The following is a 27678-nucleotide window of genomic DNA, read 5'->3' as shown; positions in this document are numbered from 1 at the left end:
TAGTACATTTCTGTTTTATAATCACTTTTATATAATTTTAGATCTTAAATGAAAAGGATCAACATTTTCATTGGCAGCTTAGATATCCCTGAACATATCAAACTTGCTGTTTTATGTACAGTGTGTTAGAAAAACTTTTGTGGGGCCACCCTATTGTGGCCACCCAGGCTTTATCCTGGGCCTCCTGAAAAATTAAGGAATTAGCACTGCACATACCATTTCATACGTTGGCCTGGACGGGGGATCGGAAACCGTCGACTTCCGGCAGATGGAGACCACCAACACGGTCCACCCTAGGTTCATCCTGCTTGGCTCCAACTTGGATTGAAGATGGAAGTTGGCGCACCGGCAATTCCTGGCCTGCACACCGAGTTAGTTGGCGTTCAATGATGGCCGCCACACAGCACCAAACGTGTCCCCCGTAGGAAATTGGGGATAGACGGCGTGTCTTCCGAACGAGACACGATTTCCGAGCCGGGCGGAATGTTGTCCAGTGTTTTCCTGATGTGGATTAGCGTCTTCACTTCTCCGGGCACTTGTGATTGCCTACCGGCACAGTCTTCTCGTTCTCACTACTTTTCTTGGGGCATCGGCAATTCCTGGCTCGCACGCCGAGCTAGATGGCTTTCAATAATGGCCGCCACACAGCACAAAACGTGTCCCACCCCGCAGGAAATTGGGGTTAGACGGCGTCTAGTTCTCCTCCGAAAGAAACACGGATTCCGAGCCGGACAGAACGTTGGCCAGTGTACCCTGGATGTGGTTTAGCGTCTTCTCTTCTCCGGGCACTCGTGATAAACTACCGGCACAGACTTCTCACTACTTTTCTATTTCGGGAAGGCTCACTGTATGGAGGAGAAAAATAAATACCGTCGGTAGGGGTGACAATGGGTCTGGGGGGTGAGTTTGGGTCAAAACGGAGAAACATAAAATTTGAAATAGCTCAATAACTATCGCTTATTAATATTGAAAATTTTATATTATTTCATAGGGGAGATGTTTTTACACGTCATGATGCAGAATAAGATGTTTTTCAATAATCGTTTTTTGTTAAATTTGTGGCTAAACTTATATGATGAAACTACTAGTAAATCACTCTGAAAAAATTTCTCCTTCGTAATGTTTAACACAATTACCTAACCATAAATTTTCTTATAAGAGCATCTTTACCGGTGCGCGACTAAACTAAATTACATAGCGCAGTAGAATAGCGCTATACCGTATCGGGGGCTACTAACCGAGCGAGTAAAATAGCAACAAGGCTTTCGAGAAACATCGAGCGCACAAATTTAGGCGCCCGATAGTTACGCGGGAAACGACTGCTATTTTACATATGTCAAAAGTTCTGTGCTGTTTTTATTTGTTTGTTTCGAACAAAACGCACTGGTGGCCTGCAACAAATTTTGTAAACACTTGCAATTAGGGAAAATCTGCTGAAAATCGCTTTTTTTTCAACCACAAGCAAAAGCAAGGACATTACCTTTGGAAAGCTAGGTGCGATCTGAGCCAAACGATACTCTCGGTGGACGAAACCGAGTTCAGCAATATCTGCAGCAGTCTCTGATTCATGCCAAAGACCTCTGGGGGAAAGGTTTTGCACAATCAGAATGTTTGAGGATTGCAGAAAATTCTTAGATTATTTTTGAGATACAAATTTGAAAGTTTCAGGAGATTGTGCGATTATGTCTAGTCACTTATTCCTGCCAAAGACTTCCGAGGGAAAGTTTTAACATAATAAAAATGTTTGAGGATTTCATCTTCCCAAATTTTCAAGGAATTCTTTCCGAGATTTCTTAAGGAATTCCTTCTGGGATTTCTCCAAGAATTGTTTCCAGTAATCCCCCAGGAAATCCATCTATGATTCCTCCAGGAATTCCTTCTGAGATTTATCCAAGCATTCTTTCTGGGCTTCCTCCAACAATTCCTCCGGAGATTCCTCCGGGAATTCCTCCAGGGGTTCATCTGGGGATTCCTAAGGGGTTTCCTCCAGGAACTCATCCAGGGTTCCTCCAGGAATTCCTCCAAGGATTCCTCCAGAAATTCCTTCGGAGATTCTTCCGTGGATTACTCCAGAAATTCCTCCGGGTACTCCTCCAAGAGTTCTTCCGAGAATTCCTTTAGAAATTCCCCATGATATTCCTCCAGAAATTTCTACAGGAATTCCTCCAGAAATTCCTACAGGAATTCATTCTGGGATACCTCCAGGAATGCGTCCGAGGATTCCTCCAAAAATTGCTCCGGGAATTTTTCCAGGGATTCCTCAGGGAATTCCTCTGGGGATTCCTACGGGGTTTCCTCCGGGAATTTCTCGAGGAATTCCTCCAGGAATTTGTCCGGGGATTCCTCCAGGAATTTCTCCGAAGATTCCTACAGGAATTCCTCCGAGGATTCCTCCAGGAATTCTTCCGGGAATTCCTCTTAGAATTTCTCCAGGAAGTCCTCTGGCAATTCTTCCGGGAATTCCTCTGGGAATTCTCCGGGAATTCCTCTGGGAATATCTCCGGGAAGTCCTCTGGGAATTTCTCTGGGAATTTCTCCGGGAATTTCTCTTAGAATTCCTCTGGGAATTTCTCCGGGAATTCCTCTGGGAATTTCTCCGGAAATTCCTCTGGGAGTTCCTGCGGGAATTCCTCCGGGAATTTCTCTGGAAATTCCTACGAGAATTTCTCTGGGAACTCCTACAATAATTCCTCTGGGAATTCCTACGAGAATTCCTCTGGGAATTCTTCCAGGAATTTCTCCGAGACTTCCTCCAGGAATTCTTTCGGGGGGTTCATCGAGGAATTTCTCCGGATGTTTCTTCAGCAATTTCTCGGAAAATTCCTCGGAAGGGAACTTCCGGACTAATTCCCGGATGAATTCTTGAGCAATCCCGGAGGATTCCCTGCAATTATTCCCACAGGAATAACCGGAGGAATTGCTGGAAAAATATCCGGAGGAATTCCTGTACGAACTCTTGAGGAATGCCAGAAGAAATTAACGGAAAAATCGCAAAAGAATTGTAGAAATATTCCAGGAGGAATTTCTGTGAAAATTTTCGGAGGAGTTCCTTGAGGAATCCCAGGAGGAATTGCTACAGGAATCTTCGGATGAATTCCTGGAGGAATTCCAAGAGAAATTCCCCGAACAATTTCTAGATAAATCTCCGTAGGAGTTCATGAATCCCCATAGAAGTTCCTGGAGGAAGCCTCTGAGGGGTTTCTTGAGGAATCCAAGGAAAAAATGCTATTGGACTCCCCGGAGGAATTTCTTGAGGATTCCTGGAGGAATCTCCGATGGAATTCCTGTAGGAATCCCCGAAGGAAATCCTGGAGGAATCCCCGAAGGAATTCCTGGAGGAATCCCCGGAGGAATTTCTTGAGACGTCCCCGGAAGAATTTCTTAAGACGTCCCCGGAGCAATTCCGTGAGGAATCCCTGAAGGAAATTCTGGTAGAATCCCCTTGGAGGAACCATCGGAGGAACTCTTGGAGGAATCCCCGGAGAAATCCCCGAAGAAATTCCTAGAGGAATCCCCGGAGGAATACCTTGAGGAATCCCGAAAAGAAATCCCAGTAAAAATTTTAGGTGAAATCCCGGAAGGAATTCCTGCAGAAATTTGTTCCCCCCAAGTTTCACAACTAGATGTACAAAAGAGACACGCATACATTTTAACGTGATTACCTTACCACTACATATACTAAACCGGCGATGCCCAACGAATATGTCAAAATATTTTGTATATACCGCAACAGTATTTGGCAACGATCGGTACGGAATCGGGTGACTAAATATAGTAGCGGTATGGAAATGAGTAACTAAACTAAAATGACAACTCCGTGGGCAATCATTTTACTCGCCCAGATAGTAGCCCCCGGTAAACTTGCTCTAAGTGGTTAGCTGTAGGTATTACCTGGTTGATCTAATGAAAAAAGCGGGCTGTCATTGCTCTTTTTATTTAAAAACTTAATATGTTCGACCCCATGTCTCAATATTAAAAATGGGGGTGAGATTGGGTCAAGCAAGTTATCGAGTGCACATAAGCTTAACTAAAAATTCAACTTGTTATCCAGTCCCCATTTGACGTTAGAGTGGTGCCATGTTTACCGTATTTTCACTAAAGCACGCTTTCTTCCAAAAATATGTCTAGAAGCGTCAAACGAGTGTGTTAATACGTTTAGTGCCTAAAATCATTTAAAACAATACACCCATGCGTTTGGACAGCTCCTCTAATCATTAGCTAATCTTTAGTGTACTGCAATATCGTAAGCTCACAAAATAGACTTAACATAATATTCGAGCAACCCTCTATCTTGAGATGGAGTGATGTGTTTTAGCAATATAGAAGCCAATGATCATGTACTGTACATAAGAGTTTATAACGGAGGGTTTGGTTAAACATTTCTTAAGCAGTATACAAAAACTAGCATGTTTTTTTTACAATCAATCTTTCATTCTTTCTTCGCCCCTCCCTCATTGTAATCTCCCCTCCTCTCATGGAGGTTGAAACTCTTAATGATGATGATTATGATGGCTAACAATGGTGATACAGTATACAAACGTTATTTGATCAAATTTCAACCATTTTTTCTGTTGTATTAGCCCTTTTAGGTGGATTAATCATTGTTTAAAATTACCTAAGCTTTTATTCGTCATGATAACATTGTGTTTTAAGTAGGTTTACTATATATGATCAATAAAATTAATTTAAATTCTTAGATAGGTGATTTCGAATACTTTGACCCATTCTCACCCCCTCTAAGGGGTGAGATTGGGTCAATTTTCAATCATTTGTAGTTTAGTAAGCAATTCATATAACGTGAAACTTTCTTGCTAAACTATCATTACCACATAGGAGAGTATACATACCAAATAAAAAGTTATTCCGACTTCAATTGCATTTGTTATTTAACAAACAATCTTTGAGTATCCTTTTTTGACCCATTCTCACCCCCAACGACGGTACCTAGTAAATGCATATAGGATTTTATGCGGCAAAAAAAAACCTTTTTCTGTTTTGCTTTTTTGCATTGTGACAGTGCAATACTGTGCCATTGCTATCCAATAATCGTTCATTCTAGCTACTCTAATAATAATATCAATTTCCAAAATTTGCTGTCACTTACTTCTATCTGGCACACAAATGCCACTCCAAAAATTAATAATTCATCAATGACCGGCTGGTGATTGGGCTTCCCAGTTAGGCGCTCCGGCGCATATAAGCACACATATTCACCCTCCGCTGCCGATCCTGTAGGTTGTTAGTGGAACCACATCCGTTGACTATCATCGATGGTGTGTATTAAAGTGACTAAGGTTGAGCATATTCCGAGGTGCACTCCATCGCCGCCGCTCTGTGCTGCTAGCTTGTTTGTCGTTCACGATATTAGCTCTCCTCTAACGATGATGCTGGTGAATTCTGCATAATTAACAACCCCATTACCGGAATGTTCCACGTGTTGTTGGGACATGGTAACTCACACCACGTGTCCACACTACTTGCCATGCCACCGCCCGTAAGTGACAATTACCCAATTGGGTACATTCCACGTGGGTGGGGTAGAATGGAGATCTGGTTGGAAATGTATATTTGTTAGCAAATATTGATTTCAACGTCTTGCTCAGGTATTCACCGATACTTTAACTTATAGAACTCTCGTTTCTAAAGTATATTTTAGTGTACATTCAATCTGGAAATTGTCCAATGATTGCGAAAACTGCCCTTTTGGGAGATATTCCACCACCAATGGGACATTTCCGAACAGTCAAAACCGTCGAAAGGAAAACTAGATTTCTCGATTTACAGAGGTAAACTTCCTCTCAAGTGGGAGTATGCTAAATTGAGTATCGCGAAACAGCACTTCAAACGATAATGATAACATGTATCCAGCGCTGGCGGAAAGCACCCTGGGGAGGGCAAACGCCACCGCTGCCATTGTCGATTCCACGCCCTAGGAGAAAGTTACTCGTGAATCGTGCAATTGAAATTGACACGAAATCAATAGCTGAATGAGGAACGGCACTCGAACAGAAGCCGGCTTGGCGCACATGATGTGCTTGAACCTTAAGTGCCATTCTGGCAAACTTGGACACGAGCATTGGGGGGGCAGTCCTGGGAAGTCGAGTTTTACTCCGCGATGACTGCCTTTTAGGTGAGCCTCGCTCACTGATTTTATTGAGCAGGTTTCCACCGACCTCCATCTGCACAGCCTATGCAAATATGCACAACAAAAACGACAGCCTGGTGGGAGTGTATTTAGAGTGCGAATAAGAGCCACTTGGCGTGACCATACAATAGGTGAATTGATTCAGTGCTTGAAAAAGTGAAACTTGAGTTGCATGATTTTAACGTTTGCACTTAGGTATATTATTTTTTTTCTAAGTACTCACTTCTCTATCACGCAAGCAAAGCATGGATTTGAAAGACTGAAAAAATTTGGGTCTATCCAGCTTTTTACGCTACGCTGCTATAACATCTGAATCACCCCCGGTTGACGGATCTTGCCGACGTTATAGCATAGATATTTCAATTTGAAAACATCCTTTGGCAAGGACCTTCAAATTGTTGATTTAAAAGAAAAAACAAAAAAATCCTCGATTTTGTTACCGTTCGTTAAAGATTGATTGAAATATACCTTCAAAATGTTGCGTGGACGGCTGTGGTGCCAGGCAAGGCAAGAACAAAGTTAGTTTTCATCGCTTTCCATCGATGCAAACCACCCGGATTGAAGCTGCAGGAATGAGCGGAAAAGATGTCTCGGGCAATATATTTGTAGACGGCATTTTAAAGCAAGTAAATACCCAGAAGTAGATAAATGTCTTTAAATAACAATTAACTCTACACTCGTAGGCAAACCTTCCGCTTCCGATGACACGAATGTTGCAAATGGGATCCCAACTCTTCGGCTGAACTACAATTCAAACTATATGGATGATTTGAATGGAACAGGCAATTCCGTTGTGTTCAATAAATTTCAAAAATTATTCAAACAGTTGAAATCATTTTAGAAATCGGATATGATACGTTTACTGTAGATGGATTCATCTATGAATGATATTATATTCAGGCCCGGATTTAAGGGGGGGCAAAGGGGGCAAGTGCCCCGGGCCCCCCGATGAAGGGGGCCCCCCAAGAATCCGAAATACAATTTATATTTTTCAATGAAATCATACATATTAAATTCACGTCAATGGGCGTTCATATTTCAAACAGGGCCCCTATAGCCACAGCTGTTAAGGCGTGGATATTCAGCATGATCATACTAAGGGTGACGCGTTCAATTCCAGGTCGGTCCAGGAACCTTTCGTAAAGGAAAATCCTTGACTTCCTCAGGAAAAGAGTGTCTTCGTGCCTGCCACACGATATACACATACGAAATGGTCATTGACAAAAGAAACTCTTTGTTAATAACAGTTCCACATTTACTGTGGCAGTGCTCATGAAACACTAAAGTGAGAAGCAGTGTCCCAGTGGAGGCGGCACACAAAAAAAGAACTTATAATTGGGTTCCTAAAGGTCTCTAAAATAATTTCTGGCCATTTATGTGGATTTTCTCTTAAGAATAGTTCAAAATCAAAAGTTTCATAATTTTTAGCGCAGTATTTAAAAATACGCGATTTTCTCTAAAAACCCTTGAAAGTTTTTATCAAATGGAAACACTTTTCCGTGACTTCAAGTTGCTACAAAAGGTGTCTCTAAGCAGAGTGCATGAAAGATTAAGCTTTTGAGAGTATCTTCAAGAGTAATTGTACATCAATATAAATTTCAATAGTTTCACAAATTTATCTATTACATTTTTATAAATATAGATTTCACAATGATTATGCATACGTCTTATGTTGATTATGATTATATTCTGAAAACAAATGCCTAATATTCATTTGCATCAGTTCGTTGCTGTAATGAGAAAGTGAGAATAATGAATTCTGGAGATGTTTGGGAGTTAAGGCTAGTTTTAAAAACCGAGTGTCCTCGAAACAGTAGCTTTCCATATCTGTATGTTGGATTTTTCTGAAGATATTAAGATTATTGCTACAGTTGCTCCCAAGAGACTAATCTTTGTATAATCTGAATCTTGAAATACTCGTCGATCTCGTACAATCTCAAATAAAGTTGCTCCATGTTTTAGTAGATTTTAAACTGAACGCTAAGTATTTAAACTTGAATAAATGTTTTCAATTCGGAATGTACTATCTGATCAAGATGTCATTTACGCTAGCATTTTGACATTTGAGCCAAATATCAAATTGAATGTTCGAATAATTTTCTATTTGTCGGAGCTTTAGAAAAGTTCAGAAATTAGAAGTTTTCAATATTAGGCCTAAAACAGTAAACATCAAAAATATAATAATACATAGGATTAAGAAAAAAAGACGCAATTGTATGGTTCATTTTTTCGAAACTTTGATTCTGGGGGCCCACTTTATAGGATTTGCCCCGGGCCCCCCGAGGCCTAAATCCGGCACTGATTATATTGGAAGACGAACAAGTTCTGGAGTATGAAACACAGGATTATCCGCTTAATAATGATAGCAACAGTCACAAAAAAATTTTACTCGACGCTATATTCCAAGGATTAGTGAAGTGGCCATCATCAGAGCTTTTGGAAATGAATTGCCCTTAAAAATATAAGAACATATTTCCAAATAACATTACAGTAATCGTGAACTGCTTTGAAATTTTCACTGAAAAACCTGGAATGAAGGTTGCAATAATCAAAATGTACAGTAACTCCAAGCACCACTATACTGTTAAAGGAATGATTGGCCTTACACCTTTTGGAACAATATCGTTCATCTCTAAGCCTTATACTGGCCGCACATCAGATAAATATATCACCGAAAACTGTGGGTTTTTAGACAAACTTTGTCCAGGAGATCTTGTGCTTGCTGACCGTGGATTTACAGTGAAGAAAACCATCAATGACCGAGGTGCTGTGCTCAAAGTGCCCGACTCATCAAGCAAACGACATTAAATGAATTCTATGGCAATAGAACGAACTAGGGCATTAAGCATCAGTTAGAAATGAAATGAAATTTTGTCTCATCGTTTACCTATTACAATTCTTAATCACAACCATAATGGAGAAGCAGTTTTAAATACGATAGTAGTTGTTTGTTGCGCATTGTTCAATTTGTGTCCATCTATTATTGCTTGAATTTCAAAAATCATTTTTCGCAAAGCACATCAGTCTAGAAAAAAAACAACAAATAAAATAGTAAAGTAATGAAAAATGTATCTATATTTGCCTTTTATGAAACACAGTATTATTCTATTCAAAAGATAAGCACATATTAGCAAGATTGGTCACATGCCATATAACATACCATCTGACATTGCCCATAGCAGTCCCGACTGTATTCAGTTTCTATTTGTGGTCAAAACTTACAAAATCAGCTAATTCCTACTAGTTTACCCGTCAGATTTATTGGATGGAAAATAACTTCTAATCCATTCTTGCCCGGTTTACAAGAGACGGCTCCACTAGACAAACTTGACCAAGAACAGATGGATTTTCGAGTAACCGAGGTCTAACAGGTGCTAGGAATGTCATGGTGATATAAACTGATAGGAGATTCGGGAAAGCGAAAGCGTAATCGAGGCGAAAGATGGCATAGATTAGTAACAACGTCTCCGTCCGGAGCATCACTACTACAAGATAAGGGGCGAAGAAGGAAAGACTTCGACATCACCCGGGAGCAGCTACACCCCTTTCGTTTCGGATAAAAGAGACTATCCGAAACGAAAGGGGTGTAGCTGCTCCCGGGTGATGTCGAAGGCGACGGAATATTCGTGGGGCAGGACGACACTTTACGCAGGATTCGGATCGGACTCGATTTTCGTATTCCCGCAGCAGCAGCAAATCAGCCTTGAATCTAATAAATTCTCCACACTTGTTACCTTAAAAAAAGGTAACATTGATATTGTGTAAATTATTTGTAAACTTTTTTTTTAAATGTGTCTTCTTATTATTATTACATTAATCTCTAAACTACGTAGCTATTATAATTATTTATCCCAGGAATTTAATTGAAAAATAAGGAAATAAATCAAATTAAGAAATTGAAATTAGAAAAAAGATCGAAACAGCGACATACTTGTCCATCCCTACATTTCTTTCCGTTACGCACTACCACTACCTTCTGCTTCGGTAGTTGCCGCCTACGACGGCGCTAACGGCGCCGGCGACGAAGCAAAGAAGGAACAAAACTGGATGTAACGAGAGAATTGGCAGCTATTAGGTGAACCATTATCCTAAAAGAAGGTTGTTTGCGGTTTAATCGTGGCGTACCTATCTAAGATGACCGATAAAAAAATGTATCCTTCAGGGTCTGTGTCAATTGGCGAATTAAAATTATTTTTTACTTAAATTTAACAATTCAACACTTAAACTTGACAGTTCTCCTAAGGAAAAAAATATCGAACTGTCAAGTTTAAGTGTAAATTAATTTTAATTCGCCAATTGACACAGACCCTTAGTAATCTAGAAGCCTTTGCTTCATGTACAGCATTATAATTACCCAATTGGACCATGAACAACGATCTAATGCTAAGATCTGTGAAGCGCCTTAACCCTTTGGAGCCAACATAGAAACGGCTGTATAAATTCACTCATTCAGCAAAACAAAATACTGTCTTCGGCAAAGTTGTTGTAAATTAAGTCCTCTATTAAGGAAAAATGGAAATATATTTTTTATTCGAGACTTCACAGACAACCTAGAACATCCTGAACAACAGAAATTAAAAAAAAAAAAACGAAATAATTGACATACCAGTTGTTCTAAAAGCTGAACTTGGATGTGGGTTACGTTTATACACTCCCGTTCAAAAGTTTGGGGTCACCCCCTCAAAAACATGTCATTTTTTTAGGCCCATATCTCGGCCAATTTGCGTCCGATTTCAAAACCCTAGGTTTCATTCAAAAGATAATAAGTCTAAGAAACTTTGAACATGATTTAAAAGAAACTTTTTCAAAAAAATTTGTATGTAAACCTAACCCAAAGTTGCCAAATTTTCTAAAAAATGAATATAAACTTACGGCAGTGTCGCTGGAAGTTGGGTCGACCAAATTTTAAGATGAGAGCGGTAATATGACCCATTTTCTATTAGCTTTCAACTGCTTTTTACAGAACTTAGCTAAAAAATCTAGAAAAAAGTTATTTAGTAAATTAATCCTTGATGTCATCGACCAAAAGTTTGGGGTCACCCCTCAATATGATGTATCGGTCAAAAGTTTGGGGTCACTATCGTAAAACATAGAAAAGTGATTTGTTGTTATCTTCGTCATCTATAGTTCAATTTTAATTATTTTTGGCTCATTTCAAAGATAATTAACTAAATTTACGTTGTACTTTAGTTTGTGTGGCAGTTGCTTACTATCAAAACTTCATTTGTATCCTGCCACCGGTTAACCGTGAGACCATCCTTATGCAGAAAGTCTGATTCGAACCTGTCGAGTTTGTTGTTTGATTTTGGTAGGCTTTTTCGATTTTTCTGTATTGCGCCCACCGCACAATATTTGATCTGTTTGAATAATTCGACGGTCGACAAAAAACCGATCAAAACACTTAGTCATTTTATGCTGGTCACTTGCAGGAACTGCATTCATCAGACCAAGTACAACCGATTCTCCAAGAGTGCAACCTGTGTTTTTTGACGTCTTTTCCGCAATAGATTTGCATGTCATATACGTAGCTGGTGAGAGCATCACACCGGTAACAGGACTTCACGGCTCTTTTAATCGGCTTCATCGGATTATATTGTTTGAAAGAAAGTCTTCCTTTGAATTTCGTCATCATTTCGTCAATACTTTGGTATGTGCAGTTGGATCTAACACGTTGAAAAGCGTAATTGAAAATAGGAACCCTTTTTCCAAGTAAAACAGTTTTCCGGCATCGACGGGTTTGTCTGGATTATTTAAATACAGTTTCGAGAACAATAACTTGAAACGATCACGACACATAGTTCCTTTGATCAGTATATTTCCAAGCGACGGTTCTCGCGACCAGTACTTTTTCATGCGTGACAAATGATTGTAGCATGACACTAGAATTATTCCGAGTACAGCATAAATCTCCGACAGTGCACAGTGGTCCACGAAACAGATTTACGAGGAAAGATGCATTCAGCTCCTTCAAATGATTTTCTAGTTTAATATGGTCTTCTTCAAAGTTGTTCCTAAAAATAAGGCCCTCTTTTAAATATACATGAAAGTTAGGGTGGTCCATATTTTCAAATAAATTGGGAACCAAATTTTTTTATTTGCAAGGATAACTATATACATTCTTCGAAGTAGTTGTAGACCTATCAATTTTGAGCAAGTTTGCTGAAGGCACTTTTTATGTAGCTTTAAAATTGACCGATCTAGAGGTATTTTTCTGAATAAGCTTAGGGTGGTTCAAGAAAAACCGGTTTTCTGGCGAAATAGATTTCCTCGCCTGAGCTAAAGTGATTATTAAAAAAAAAAATGTGTTTCATAATAGGGTGACCCAAGGGTATTATCAGCGGGTTTGTTCTCTTCGTCATGGGGGGGGGGGGGGGGGTTTCGTGAGTCAAATTTCCTGACATTTGGGCATATAACTCAGCTTGGTTGGAAGGATTTGATGCCAACTCTTAGTTCAACATGTTCAAAACTATTGGTGTCTTGGTTCATAAGCATCTTGTTAATTTGATACTTGGTAACAGAGTCGCGGTTCAGCAATAACCAACTCAAAAGACACTAATGGTGATAAGCACCAACGCGTCTTAGCCGCGATTTAATCTGGGATTTACCAAATCCGAGATTAAATTTGATACCCCGTTCGGTAAGCACCAAAGAGCTTCAAGAGAGGATTTAACAAAGAAAGCACGCAGCCATTTTCTCTCTCGTGATTGTCCAGCTCGCGGAAATATCCAGGGGGATGACGAAGAGCCAAAATCAGGAATCCAACATTCGATTCAACATGGCGTCCAATGTTTTTGTTTTGATTGCTTAATTCATGGAAAAATGCGCTGGAAACATAAGACACTGCTTCGCTGCTACACCCGCTGCTACTTATAATATCGTGCAAAGTAGTAACAATCATCAAAAACATTCGCTTGAAATGTATAATTTCCGAAATAAGCACTAGCAACACACGAGCCACACACCCGAAAATCAGGAGCAAGTTAGGGTATACTGTCCAGAAAGTGGGTACCAAAACGCGCCGTACCAAAAACGATGATGGGTGAGGCGGCGATGTACCGAGTTTGACAGCTGTGTCACCCCACTGGAAATATCAATTCAGTTAGCTTCAGCATTCAATCAGCTGGTGTTTATTTACTCTTTTTTTTTTCGTGCAAAAAAATGTTTGTTTCTCCTGCGTGATGGCCCATGATCGGTGGGCAGGAATTTCGCGATGAGCGTTGGATGCACAACGCAATCGTAATTTACCCAACGAGGATAAGTGGATACTATCAGACGCCCCACCGCTGTCAGTTTTCCAGTTCAAACAGAAAGCACCACATAACCCGCCCGGCGGCTGTGTGTGCAACACATTTCACCCGGGATTCCTCGAGAAGCTCTTTCCCAGATTTTTTTTCCATTGCTTCGGTGGATTATGCCAGAAATCTCTACACAAAACTCATTCCTAAATTCCTCCTTATTCACCGAGAGATTACAAAACTTGCCGTAAAATATTTTTGTGAAATTTCAACCAAAGTGCCTCAAGTACATATTGCTTCAGGATTTTCTTTGGAAGTACGTAGCTCGAAACGTTCATCCATGATTATTTTCTTCAATTAGTTCAAGGATTCCTCAAATCAAAATTTCTGTAAGGTTTCTCTAGCAGAAACGCAGGTGGGTCAAAATTTCCGTTGAAATTACTTCAAACAATCCTCACGGAGGTACTAACACACATTCCTACAAGAACGCCTCCGGAAATTCCTCCACGAAATTCTCCTGGCATCCATAAAGGAATTTCTCAAGAAATTGCTCCAATAATCCTTCCGGGAATCAATTCAAAAATGCTTAACGGAATTCCTACGAGAGAACCTCCACAAAATCCTTTGTGAATTTTTGGAGGAATTTTGTCGGGAAACTAGACATTATTCCGAGAATTTCTGCAGGAGGTCCTCCGGTTATTCCTGAAAAAAAACTCCGCGAGTTCCTTCTAAAACTTCGCCTGGAATTCCTTCAAAAATTCCATCGGCTATCCTTCCAGAAATTTATCCACGAATTCATCTGGAAATTATTCGAGAAATTTCACTGGCAATTTGTCCAGAAATTGCTTGGAGAACTACTCCATAAAATCCCCTGGAAATATCTCAACACATTACTCTGGGAAATCTTCGGTAGATCCTCTGGGAATTTATTCGGGCATTTCTCCTGGATTTCCTTTGGAAATTCCTCCAGGAATTCCTTTAGGATTTCCTCCAAGAATTTCTTCGGAAATTCCTCCAGGAATTTCTTCGAGAATTCCTCTCGGAATTTCTTAAGAAATTCCTCCAAGAATTTATCCGGGATTTCCTCCAGCAATATCTTCGGGAATATTCCTCCAGGAATTCCTTCAGGGATTCTTCCAGGAACTTCCGGTAATTTCTCCAGGAATTACTTCGAGGATTCCTCCAAGAATTTCTTCGGAAATTCCTCCAGGAATTTATTTGGGAATTCCTCCATGAATTCCTTCGGGAATCCACCAGGAATTTCTTCGGACATTCCTCCAGGAGTTTCTTTGGAGATCCCTCCAGGATTTTCTTCGGGAATTCCTCCAGCAAATCCTTTGGAAATTTTTCCAGGAAATTTTTCGGGAATTCCTCCAGGAATTTCCTTAGAAATTCCTCCAAGAATTGCTTCGGGAATTACTCCGGGTTGAATTCCTCCAGGAATTTCTTTGGGAATTCCTCCAGAAATATCTTTGGGATTTTTTCCAGAAATTTCTTCGGGAATATTCTTGCAGTGATTTCTCCACGAATTCCTCCTTGAATTTCTTCGGAAATTCCTCTGGGGATTCCTCCAGGAATTTGTTTGGGGATTCCTCCAGGATTTTTTTTTTCGGGAGATCCTCCGGTGATTTCTCTAGGACTTCCTTCAAGGATCATTCCAAGAATTTCTTCCAGGAATTTCTTCGGGAATTCCTCCACGAATTGCTGCGAGGATATCTCCAGGAATTTCTTTGGGAATTCCTTTGGAAATTTCCTCGGAAATGACTGCATGAATTTCCTTGGGAATCCCTCCAAAAATTGCTTAGGGGATTCTCCAGGATTATATTCAGGAATATTCCTCCAGGAATTCCTGCGGGGTTACGGGAATTTGTTCGGGGATTCCTCCAGGAATTTCTTCGGACATTTCTCCAGGATTTGCGTCGGGGTTTCTTCCAGGAATTTCTTCGGAGATTCCTCCAAGAATTACTTTACGGATTCTTCCAGGAATTCCTTCGGAAATTCCTCCAGAAATTCTTAGGAGGAACCCTTCAGAAATTTATTCGGGAATTCCACCATATTTTTTCCGGGCGTTCCTCAGGAAGTTCTTCCATAAATTTGGTCGGAAATTCTTCATGAAATATCTCAAGAAATTTCTTTGGATATACATCCAGAAATTCCTCCGATAATACCTTCAGAAAATCCTCTGGGAATTCCTCTAGGATTTTCTCTTGAAATTCACTTCAAATTTCCTCCGGGAATTCCTTCAAAAATTCTGCCATGTATTCCTCAAGAAAGTCCTCGAGGAATTCACCCAAAAACTCTTCTGGAAACTGTTCCAGATTTTTTTTTCAGAAATTCTTCCGGGAATTTGTCTTGAAATTCCTCCTGAAATTCCTCAGAGAGTTTCTCCAGAAATTCCTACGGGAATTCGTCCAGAAAGTCCTTAAGAAATTTCTCCAGAAATTCTTCCGATATTCCTCCGAGGATTATAGAGAATCCAGATATGCTTCCCCAGTGAAATTTCATAAAACTTCGGCAAGGATCCTCAAAAAATGTCTTCAAAAATCCATAAGAAATTTCCACATGCATTACTTAACGAATTCTTCAAGTACATCAGAACATCCTCAAGGCTTTCCTTTAGGGACTACTCAAAAAAATTTTGCAGCGGTTACTTAAGAAATTTAATCGGAATTTCTTAAGTAATTTCCTCAGAGAATTCTCAAGGAATCCTCAAAAAATTCCCTCAGTGATGGCTTCTGGAGGAATCATCAAAGGAATATTTGGAGGAACCCTCAAATTCCTGGAGGAATTCCCGAAGCAATTCCTGAAGGAATTTCCGAAACAAAACCTGGAGGAATTCCCAAAGCCATTCCCGAGGTAATTCTTTGTGGAATTCCTGGAGAAATTCTTGGAGGAATTTCCGTACAAAAAAATACTGGAGGAATTTCCAATAAAAATCCTGGAGAAATTCCCGAATAATTTCTTGGAGGAATTCCCGAAGGAAGTCCTGGAAGAATCTTCCCGAAGGAATTTACGAAAGCATTTTTGTAGGAATTCCCGAAGAAATTCTTGGAGAAGTCCTTGAAGGAAATCCTGGAGGAGTCCCCGAATCAATTCCTGGTGGAATCCCCGAAGGAATTTCTGGACGAATTCCCGAGGAAATTCTTGGAAGAATCTCCGAAGAAATTACTGGAGGAATCCCCAGGAAATTCTTGGGAGGAGTCCCTGGAGGAATTCCTGGAGGAATTCCTGGAGGAATTCCTGGAGGAATCCCTGGAGGAATTCCTGGAGGAATTCCTGGAGGAATTCCTGGAGGAATCCCTGGAGGAATCCCTGGTGGAATTCCTGAAGGAATCCCTGGAGGAATTCCTGGAGGAATCCCTGGAGGAATTCCTGGAGGAATCTCTGGAGGAATTCCTGGAGGAATCCCTGGAGGAATTCCTGGAGGAATCCCTGGAGGAATTCCTGGAGGAATCCCTGGAGGAATTCCTGGAGGAATTGCTGGAGGAATCCCTGGAGGAATTGCTGGAGGAATCCCTGGAGGAATTCCTGGAGGAATCCCTGGAGGAATCCCTGGAGGAATCCCTGGAGGAATTCCTGGAGGAATCCCTGGAGGAATTCCTGGAGGAATCCCTGGAGGAATCCCTGGAGGAATTCCTGGAGGAATCCCTGGAGGAATTCCTGTAGGAATCCCTGAAGGAATTCCTGTAGGAATCCCTGAAGGAATTCCTGTAGGAATCCCTGAAGGAATTCCTGGAGGAATCCCTGAAGGAATTCCTGGAGGAATCCCTGAAGGAATTCCTGGAGGCATCTCTGAAGGAATTCTTGGAGGAATCCCTGAAGAAAATTTTGAAGGAATCGCTGGATGAATTTCTGGAGGAATCCCTGAAGGAATTCCTGGAGGAATCTCTGAAGGAATTCCTGGAAGAATCTCTGAAGGAATTCCGAAGGAATCCCTGAAGGAATTCTTGGAGGAATCCCTGAAGAAATTCCTGGAGGAATCCCTGAAGAAATTCCTGGAGGAATTCCTGAAGCAATTCCTGTAGGAATACTTGAAGGAATTCCTGGAGGAATCCCTGAAGGAATTGCTGGAGGAATCCCTGAAGGAATCCCTGTAGGCATCCCAGAAGGAATTTCTGGAGGAATCCCTGAAGCAACTCCCGAAAGAAAACCCTGAAGGATCTCTTGGAGGATTTCCTAAAAAAAAAAATCCTTGAGGAAGCCCTGAAACAATTGCTGGCGGATACCCTGAAAAAAATCCTGGAGGAATCTCCAAAGGAATTACTGGATGAATCCCCGAATGAGTTCGTGGAGGAATCCCCGAATAAATTCCTGGAGAAACCCCCAAACTCCAAAATGTACGTGGAGAAATCCCAGTAAAAAATTATATGAATTCTTGGAAACATCCCAGACGGAATTCTTGAAAGCAATCCGAGTAGGAACTTTTGTAGGTCTTTCTGCAAAAAAAAAATATGAAAGAAGTCATAGAGAAAACATTGCAGGAATTTTCAATGGAACCCCTGAAGGAATTTCTGGAAGAATCTCCGAAGAAATTTCTCGAGAAATCCTGAAGGAATCTCCGACGAAATTTCTGAAGGTATCCCCGAAGTTATAGTTGGAGAACTCTTGAAAGTATTCTTGGAGGTATTCCCGAAGGACTCCTCGGGGGGAGTCCTAGATAAATTCCTTAAAGAATGTTTGATAAAATTCCTTACGGATTTTGCAAAGGATTTCCTAGAAGCATCTTTGGAAAAATCAGAGAAATTCTTAAAACTTTTCCTGGAGTTTCCTAGAAAGTATTACTACGAAGAATCCTTGAAGATACTCACAGATAAAAACAAACAAAAACAAAACCATGAAGGAATCTTTTAAAAATCCCTAGAAGCATCTGCGAAGCAATCCCTGGAGGCATCGCTGAAGCAATTCCCGGAATAATTGCTACAGGAATTTGCGAAGGAATCCCGCACTCAGGAAAATTGCCTCATACTTAATGGCAAATATCCATGTGCCAAACCACATTCAAAGTATATTCAACCAATACCCGATTACGCAGGCAAATTAGCACATGAATAGTATATGCTCTAAATTGTATGAGTACCTGCTGTATGGTGCCTCATCAAAAGTATGAGTCGCACTTATGGAAAACATTTGTTTACCCCCATTGCAAAAATCCATGTCCCGGACACATAGAAGGAATGAAGATTTTTTTTCCCAGTGCGGAGAATCCCAAAAAAAATCTTTTTCTAATCCACGACAAAATTCCCAAATGTGTTCTTGAAGAAAATCATGAAAAAAAATTCTGGAGTTTCTGAGGGAATTCCTGGGAGAATCCCCCTAGAAAATCCTGCGAGAATCCGCGATGGTATTTCTGGAGACATCTTCAAAAAAAAACACGACGGCAATTCATAGAAATCCTGGAGACATCCCCGAAAAAAATCACTGATTCACTGGTTGATTTTTTACTAGAAGTAGACTTTGTTCCAGTGGGTAGGTTAAGCCAAGAATAAGAAGCAAAAGCCTCTCCTGCAAGCCGCAGATGGAGATCTCCATGCCGATGTTCCAATTCTGTGGCGGGAACATACACAAGTTTCGTTTCGTTGCTCCGTCAATTCAAGCGGTAAATGATCGTGAAATTCAGTAACATTCCAACGTTGCCACAAGTCCAGTTGGATTTCCTCCGAAAAATACCGTTTTACGATTAAAACGTAATTTTAACTTTACGCCCGCCACAAAAACTCCAGTTTGTTCTACAGTTTGTTTTGATTATTATGCTCTGACGTTTTCCCAACATGATTGCGTAGCAGGCGTGCTCCGCACGCAGCCAGTTCTTGTAAATCCGAGATTTATTTTTAATGCGCCGAAATCGGCGCACTAAAGTTAAATCTCAGATTAAAATCAAGGATAATACCGTTTGGTGCTTGAGAAAATCGAGGATAATACGTGATTGGCGTCTAGGACGCTGTGGAGCTTACCGCCATAAGACACCACGACTGTCTGACACTAAGTTTCCAAATAAACGTTCAATAATTGCGCTTAGAACTAAAACGTAAATTTCTTTAGTGAATGTAAAATTGAATTTCTTTTTTCTCTTTTTGGACAAAGTTTTGCATGGTAAAAATATCTCAATCATAGTTAAGCATTGGCTTTTCAAAAAATGGTAAGAAAAGGTAAAAAGTTAGTAATGATTTTTTGTTTCCTGGATGAAAATAAGTTAGTTTTGTCATGTTTTTGAACATTACAAAATAAAGTCAGAAATAAATTATGCATTTTGAATACCTACCTCGAACACCGATTAGTTGTCTTAGTAAATATGTCATGATGCAAAATTTAACCGTGCATTCGAAATTCGGAATTATTGACATGCAGTGATCAATGTTTATCCTTAATCGTGCGTCAGACGTATGATGGGCTTAGTGCGCTGGATAGATAACCAGATCCGCTGTCCAACGCACTACGTCCGAAGTTTGGTTTCACGTTTGGATTTGTAGGAAAATCGTTTGTCGCGTGTACGGAAACTTCGGGATTTAACCGCGACGACAATTATGAAACACCACCGTATTTCCACTTTTCAGTCTCCAAAAAAGCTAAAAAAGGCACACGTTATCTCATTTAGTAATACTCACAGATCGCTATATTCATCCGTTTCACAATTTTCTTCACTTTCAGATGAACTAATTTTACTGCCGGATGAACCGCTGTTACTTCCGATTTCTTCACTCTCACTTCGTTCTTCTTCCTCACAAGCTGTTTTATCTGACGAATACGAAGGCTTCGATCCATTTCAAATTTTTAAATATGCAGCTTGTCAACAATTGAACAATTTGATGAAAATGACAGGTTGTGCTGTATATTTACAAAGGGGCTATTATTGGTTAGAACTATCTACACGTTTAAAAAAGTTACGCACGATGTAGTATGAATTACTTATAACCGAAATGGTTTACTCAAAATAAAATGGAGTACATACACACCAAATTTTGAATTTCTCATCCAGCAAAATGAATTGCTGAGACGCAGCCAGCAAATTCTAGTTTGATCATTGATGAATAGCTGGAAATGGTTGAATAAACCATCTTGTAAACCATTTAGTTATAAAACCAGAAAAAATGAAAAAAAAAACAAAAAAAATCAGCCGGAGCCGAGCGCGGACAAAATTGCTGGTCAACCAGCAAAATATGCTGTCAGTACACACTGCTGAAGATTCAGCAAAAATATTTTGCTGGATGGATTGCTGTATTTACAGCTTGTCAAAAACCAGCAAAATTTTGCTGGTTTTCAGCGAAATAAAAATAGTGTGTATGTATAAAATAATTGATCGGATTGAACGATTGATAAGAATGAATGTAATGCCACAGAGAAACAGACGTCACTTCACTCGCCTTCCATCGAAAACCTTCTTAATTCAAATATTCGGTAGTAGGTCAGTTGACCACTATCGGCGCTGGTATCGTTTTTGATCCTTGACGTTTGCTCACTATGTACCACCACCAAGTGGTGGTCCTGCCATTTACAGTACGATTACCATTGGCCGGTGGTGGTTTCTTAACGATGCTTTTCAGTGAAATTTGTTCTAAGTGTTACGTCGGTTTTTAGCGCTGAAGTTTGTGAAATGTTCAGTTACTAGGGTGCGGAACTATTTGAGCAGGAGGGCCTATTTTATGCACTTTCTACTATAGCTCAAATAATTTGATATAATTTTTACGTGCACAGCAAATTTTTTTGAAAGTTACACCTGACGTGGAAAAGTTTGCATTTAACTTTTTATTCTATTTCACTAAACTTTACATTCAAGAATTTCTTGTATGGAAAACTGAAAACAAGCTTCGTACTGAGAGCAAGCTGTTAAAAACATATTCATCGTATTCAGTTCGCCTCAACGTAGCCAATTAAGGCTAAGTATCGAACCAGGTATCAGGTATCAGTAGGTCGGCTCGAGAGGAACGTTCTCCTCCATCTGGGAAATTTGTGTCTTCGCCATGAATACGAGCCTATTCATCGTTTACCTGAGGGAGAGCGAAGGGATAAATAAGGGATGGGATAGGGAAGAGAAGGTTAGGGAATAGGGTCGACATAGTCGCATAAGCGTAGGTATTGACGATCTTGCGCCAAATACGGCGCACAGGCAAACAAAATTGTCCCACCACAAATTATGCACACCGGTTTCAGCACACATTGGTTGATGTCGCCGCTACAGTTTTCCAGTAACGGAGCGTTATTTTGGGGTTTTCTTTCGACTAATCGGTTTGTTTATGCACTGTTTCCTTTGTTGTTGGATGTGTGAACATTGTGCTGTCAAAGATTGAACATTTGCAGGATCGTCGTGAAATCCTTGCAAAGCTCAATACCACAACGGGTTCAAACAGCGCCCTGAAAAGGGCACTGTAAAAAATGCATAAAGCGTAAAGTAAGCCTATCGCTACTTGCCTCAACGGGTTCAGAACAACAGAACATCCTGAAGATTCAGGCTTCTTAGGCCAGTTTCACCTAATCAAGTGTTTACCGAGTACTCGAAAACGCAGTTGCGTAAAAAACTGGGTAGTTACACATCGAATGATTCAAAGTTCCACAGTCGGATTCTCAGCTAAGATATACAAATATACAAACAAGCCTCAACAGGCTTGTGATGAACAAAATCATAAGAAGGAAAACCACATTGAGTTAGGGAATCGCGCCACTTGGGCGGTGGCTTCTATATTCGTCTGTTTTCCACTATAACTCAGTCAAATTTAAACCAATTGACACAACTTTTGAAATGTGGTGAGATAGGTATAGTATCTACCCGTGTACAACATTTCAAGTCAATTGGTTCAAAATTGACTGAGTTATAGTGGAAAATAGACGAATATAGAAGCCACCGCCCAAGTGGCGCAATACCCTAGCTCAATTGCGTTTCTGCTACGAGATTCCCCAAAAGTCATGGCAAGACTCCCGCATGGGGGCACCCACAAACACTCAATTTCCTAAGGGGCTGTTCATAAACCACGTAGACCGAAATTTGGCCATCTCAGACCCCCCTCCCCCCTCAAAGACTTTTGTCCATACAAAAATTTTAAAATTTGTATAGAGCGTAGACTTTGGCCAGACACCCCCCCCCCCCCCCCCATCCCCCCAAAAAGTCTACGTTGTTTATGATCGGCCCCTAATCGCTGCTTGACGTAACGCCGAGAAGAGATGTTGTTTTTGAGCATTTGATAAATCCAATTGGAAATCATTGAAAGACAAATAGGATAATTCATGCGGCTTCCAATGTGGAATCGAAAGGTACACACTAAAAACCCAACTTTCTGCTCGGTAATATTTTTTACTGAGTTTGCTCAGCAAATGCGAATTAATACCGAGAGCTCAGTTAAGTTTCAAGTTTTTTTCGGATATCAGTAATCATTGTTACTGAATGTCCAGTAAAATAAAATGAAATACCGATACCGGTATCATAAACTACCGAGTAGTTCTGCTTTTGCCACTTTTTTCGGTACTAAAAATCAACTCTGTAATATTAAGTACCGAACAACCAGTAAAAAAATATGTTTTACCGGGCTCTCGTCATAACCGTTACCGAGCTCTCAGTTACCGGCGGGCTCTTCGTGACGGTGACTCACAATACGACGCCATTTTCAGAAACTTTGTCGCTGGTTGTTAGCTGATCGCGCAGCATAAATAGTTTAAATTTATTGAAAAGTGCGGGTTTTCTGTTTTAAATCGAGTGTGAAATGGAGGTAATTTTGCAGACGCTATCGGATGTGGACAACAACGTCGAGGAATTGTTTTGTAAGTAATTTAAACGTTTTTCTACACATTTTAGAAATTCAGCAAAATGGCTGACGACTCGGGAGCTGACTCAATTGTTTGTTTCATCTGCCTTCGTCCCGTACCGGGTTACCTGGACGGATTAAATCACCACATAGGGTGGCACATCCAGAAGAAGGATTTTTTGCCTGATACTTCCTTCTATGATTGTACTTTTCCCGCGTGTAACATGAGGTATACTCATTGGTCGTCCTTGAAACGGCACATAAGAGAAAAACATCCATCAGATGTCACAAACGTTCCGAACGAAAACCATATCCAGGAGCACTTCGAAACCGTTTTAATTGAGGGAGATCAACAAGACCAACTCCCGCAGGAAGATGAAGACACTTTGGCATACGCAGAGCTAAAACGAACTGCATCGTTAAGCATATGCCGATTAACATCTGATGTTGGATTGCCTCAATCGAAAATTTCCGAAGCTGTAAACATCTTTGATAATCTCATTTCGCAACTTTCAGAATTTTATGAACGAAAGGTGGTGTCGTTTTTTGAAAACGCATGATGTTGATCCTGCAGCGGAACCGACTAGGTTGTTCCTAGAAACGTTCAAAAACGTAAATTTATTTGAATATGTTAAGACATTTTCAAAACAGAAGGCATTTTTGAAAAGCTTGGCCACCGATATGCCAGAACCTCAGGAAAAGTGCGTAGGTGTTCGCGACACCGTACGTCACGTGTCTGGAGTTCCAAAGCAAACAATGGTTAATGAAACTTTTCAGTATGTGCCAATTGTCGAGACGCTCAAACTGATTTTTCGGAACCCCTCTAATCGCGAACTACTACAACGGGAGCATCAAATAGACCATACACCAGGTCTGAGGGAATACAGGTCTTTCAGGGATGGACAAACATATCAGAATAAGGAGTACTTTCAACAACATCCTAACGCGATCCGACTATCGCTATACCAGGACGACGTTGAACTGGGAAACGCACTAAGCTCCCGAGCAGGCAAAAACAAAATGTGCAATTATTCATTTAAAATTCAGGATACTGTTCTCTCCAGTCGTGTCGGAAAACATGCTGGCATGGTTGGACGAACATTTGCGACTGTTTGACGATTTCTTCTACAGCAACTTTAAAAGACGCATCAATAAAAGTCATCACATGCAGCATTACTCAGAATGTATCCGACGCAGTGGCCCTATGAAACAATTTAACTGTTTAACATTCGAACAAAAAAAACAAAATAGCTAAAAACCAAGCCGTAAATTGTCGCAATTTTAGAAACATATGCAAAAGCATAGCACAACGTCAATGTTTCAAAACAACCATTGAAATTCTGGAAAATCCGTTCCGCGACAGGCTAAGCTACCACTCTGGTAGTATAATCAACACAGAATCACTTGATTTTAATCTTCCTGATGATTCGATAATGACCGTTTATTGCCCGGAAATCGTTACTATCAATGGAGTTGAATTTCGAAAAAATCTGTTAGTAGCACTGCGAAATCACGAGGATTTAGTTTATCCTTCCTACGGTATCATTCGTAACATCATAGAAGTTGAAGGACAAACACACTTCTTACTGAGAGCATGCTCCACTACGTGCTACAACAACTTTTTGCAAGCATATGAGGTAGAAGTACTAGAGAGTGATGTACTCGTCGAAATAGAAGCTGTTTTTCTTGATACAACGTTTTCATTTTGGAAAACCTACAATGGAGACAAGAAGTACATATCGAGAAGGATCTTCAACATGGATTACTAAAAAGTTGTCAACTGAACCAATATGAAGGTAATGTATTTCGTTAGTTTAGTTCAATGTACATATTATTTGTACACGTTTCATACATTTATTTTTCAGCAAAGACGCGAAATTCATTAACTTACCAGTGTAAACATATCAATAGGCTCTATCTACAAAAGAAAGGTTCACTTTTCCCATTTTTTCCTTGAGCATAGAGTATACTCGTGCTTGCCACACGATATTGGCATTGGCATTGGCAAAGAAAACTCTTCGTAAATAACTTTGGAAGTGCTCATAGAGTACTATGCTGAGAAGCAGGCTTTGTTCAAGTAGGTATATTACGCCAAAAAGAAGATTTCATTGCAAATACTACAAAACTTCTGCAGCACAGATAAAACAAAGAATGTTTTAGCTATCGTCTCACGCAAAAAGCAAATTCTAACCCGAAATAACAAACCTGATATTCACAGAAGATGGCAGATAGGACCTATTGAAATGTTCGTCCTAAGTCCCTATCATAAACCAAGCTCAAAATATTTATGATTTAAACTGTAACGTCGCCTGAATTCATCATTCGTCACACCAGTGCTAGGGCCAAGCTGCCAGCCCAATCTTCATTCTCCCTTCGTTAGTTTGTCATCTCTCACTTTGAGTATATATGTACATTGACCTAAAATAATACTTTTAACTTGGTTAGAAACTGAGCGAGAAAATTTGCACGACTTTCATAGACTCACCAATTAGATCAGCACGCACGTACTTTAATAGCTCCAAAAAGTTTGTTTCTCTCATGAAAATTTGAGAACAAAATTGTTTCCTGGTGAAAACCGTGAAAACAGTGCACTAAGTTTGTAATACATTTTAGCAACCGCGATGCGAAACAATGAAGAAGTCAAGTAAATAATAACACAGCGGATTCAACTGTTTCGACCGATTGATTGATTGATGCATTTTCAATCATCATTTCGAGCATAATTTTTCAAATGGACATATCTAGCTTTTTCACTGATCTGAGAAAATCCACGGAAAATGTTGAAGACAATTTTCCTAATACTATCTATGTATCTAGAAGCAAAATTAGACATATTTATCAAAAAAGTAAGATACATCGTCTCAAGGATCATTGTTTCAACATGTTAGGTTACACAACATCAAATACATGAAGCTGAAACCCCGGCATTATTGTTTAAGTTCGCGAGTTACGTCGGATTGAAATGTTATGTTTGATTGATGATGCTCTGATTGATTGCTGAACAAGAAGTCCACGCACTTTTGTTTTTTTCTGGAATCACGTGTAATTTTTGAAAAGGTACTAGCTCGACAAATTGGAGATATGAGAAACTTTTGCAAAAAAGGCTCAAAAGCAGCCCAAGAAGCAATACAAAACTCAATAATTTATCAGGTATTTTTTTCGTTGCGATTGACTCGTTTAGAGTCTTCAACTTACTGAAAAGAATTTTAATAAAAAAAAATCTCATTTTTGGATAAGCCAGTTTGAAAAATTACGCTTGGCTGGCGCGCAGTCATTAACCATCATCAACCGGATGATGATTGAAAACGTAAACATCAGTGAGCGAACTTCTGTCGTTTGACTAGCCTCGAGTAGAGTATGTTTTCAATGGTTCATCGCAAGTTCTAGCTGTTTTTTAAATTAATTTTTCGCTTTAGATTCGAAAGTTCGGATGTCCTAGTGACGGTTAGTTGTCTTCTATCAATCGTTACGATCTTAAAGGATATTCAGAGTGCCGTTCAGTTTAGTGATAAATCTTTTACTATTGAACATCTTGAAGTTTTCTGTCGTACGTGAGAGTGAGTTGGTGCGTGAGAACTTAAATAAATATTTTCACTAAGCAGATGTGACTTTAACACTTTTAATACTATTTTTTACGTTACAGCGAATGAGGGCATCACCGATATCGAAACATTTCTCGAATTGAACGACCAGGATTTCATCCGTCTTCGATTAAAAACGAAATTAATCAAAACAATCCAAAAAATACAAAAACAGTACCTAAACGATCATATAATTGAAGAGTTGGAGGAAGAGAAGGACCCGCTTTCAACGTCGGATGTTGCTCCCGGAACATCAGGTGTCAATCCTTATCATGGAATCGTTTTAGAAGAGGTTTGATAACAGTAACAGTAACGATTTATCATTTCATGTCTAACATATATTAAAAACATGTTTCAGATAATCGACATAGACACTATCTTCACTCAAACCGTGTCTGGAAACCAAATCGTGGAAATCCTGAAGGAAGAAACCAGCCCAAATGACAAGCTACTGAACAAAATCAATCGCCAACTATGCGATTTTCTCACATCAAATTACGGACTGTAAGTATTTTTCACATTTGATTATAACCTTTGTTACTGTATTACTTTGTTTTTACAGTCACCCTTCGAGCTTCCACAAGAACCTGCTGGCGCAATCTCTTGTCAATTCGTATCCGATATTGGCATCGATTACTCCTGACGTTCCACAGGCTTTGTGGTTTCATCCACACGGTCGCGGAAAACATAGACACGCGGGCCGAATCCATTACCATATGGAATACTTGTCCCGGCGGTCCGGCAAAAGAGTAGTCAACCGACCCCGATGCGTCCAGCAGCAATCTCTATTACCAGCTGTGATACCGGTTCCTGAAGACAACATTGAACAATGTTTTTATTCTGGTTTAATTTAATTCGTCGTTTTTTGCACTATTTAAATTAAGCTATTATCACAGACAAACAAACGTGACACTCTGATATTTTGCATCGTACACCGATTCAACGGCCTTTTTAAAACTTTAATAGTTGGCTAACCGACCACCCGTAGC

General features: G+C 40.0%; 1 protein-coding gene across 1 annotated transcript; it reads left to right on the top strand.

Moving 5' to 3' along the window:
- Positions 1 to 330: 330 nt before the first annotated feature.
- Positions 331 to 27678, top strand: LOC115253595 (uncharacterized). The gene is made up of 4 exons (XM_062858491.1): positions 331 to 371; positions 26711 to 26981; positions 27048 to 27193; positions 27252 to 27678. The coding sequence occupies exons 1-4, from the start codon at positions 331 to 333 to the stop codon at positions 27541 to 27543; spliced, it is 750 nt and encodes a 249-aa protein (XP_062714475.1). The 3' UTR covers positions 27544 to 27678.

Source organism: Aedes albopictus, chromosome 1 (genome assembly GCF_035046485.1).
Source record: "Aedes albopictus strain Foshan chromosome 1, AalbF5, whole genome shotgun sequence".
In the NCBI taxonomy this organism is placed as follows: Eukaryota; Metazoa; Arthropoda; class Insecta; order Diptera; family Culicidae; genus Aedes; species Aedes albopictus.
Note: the sequence above shows the minus strand (reverse complement) of the source record. Positions and strands in the feature narration are given on the sequence as shown.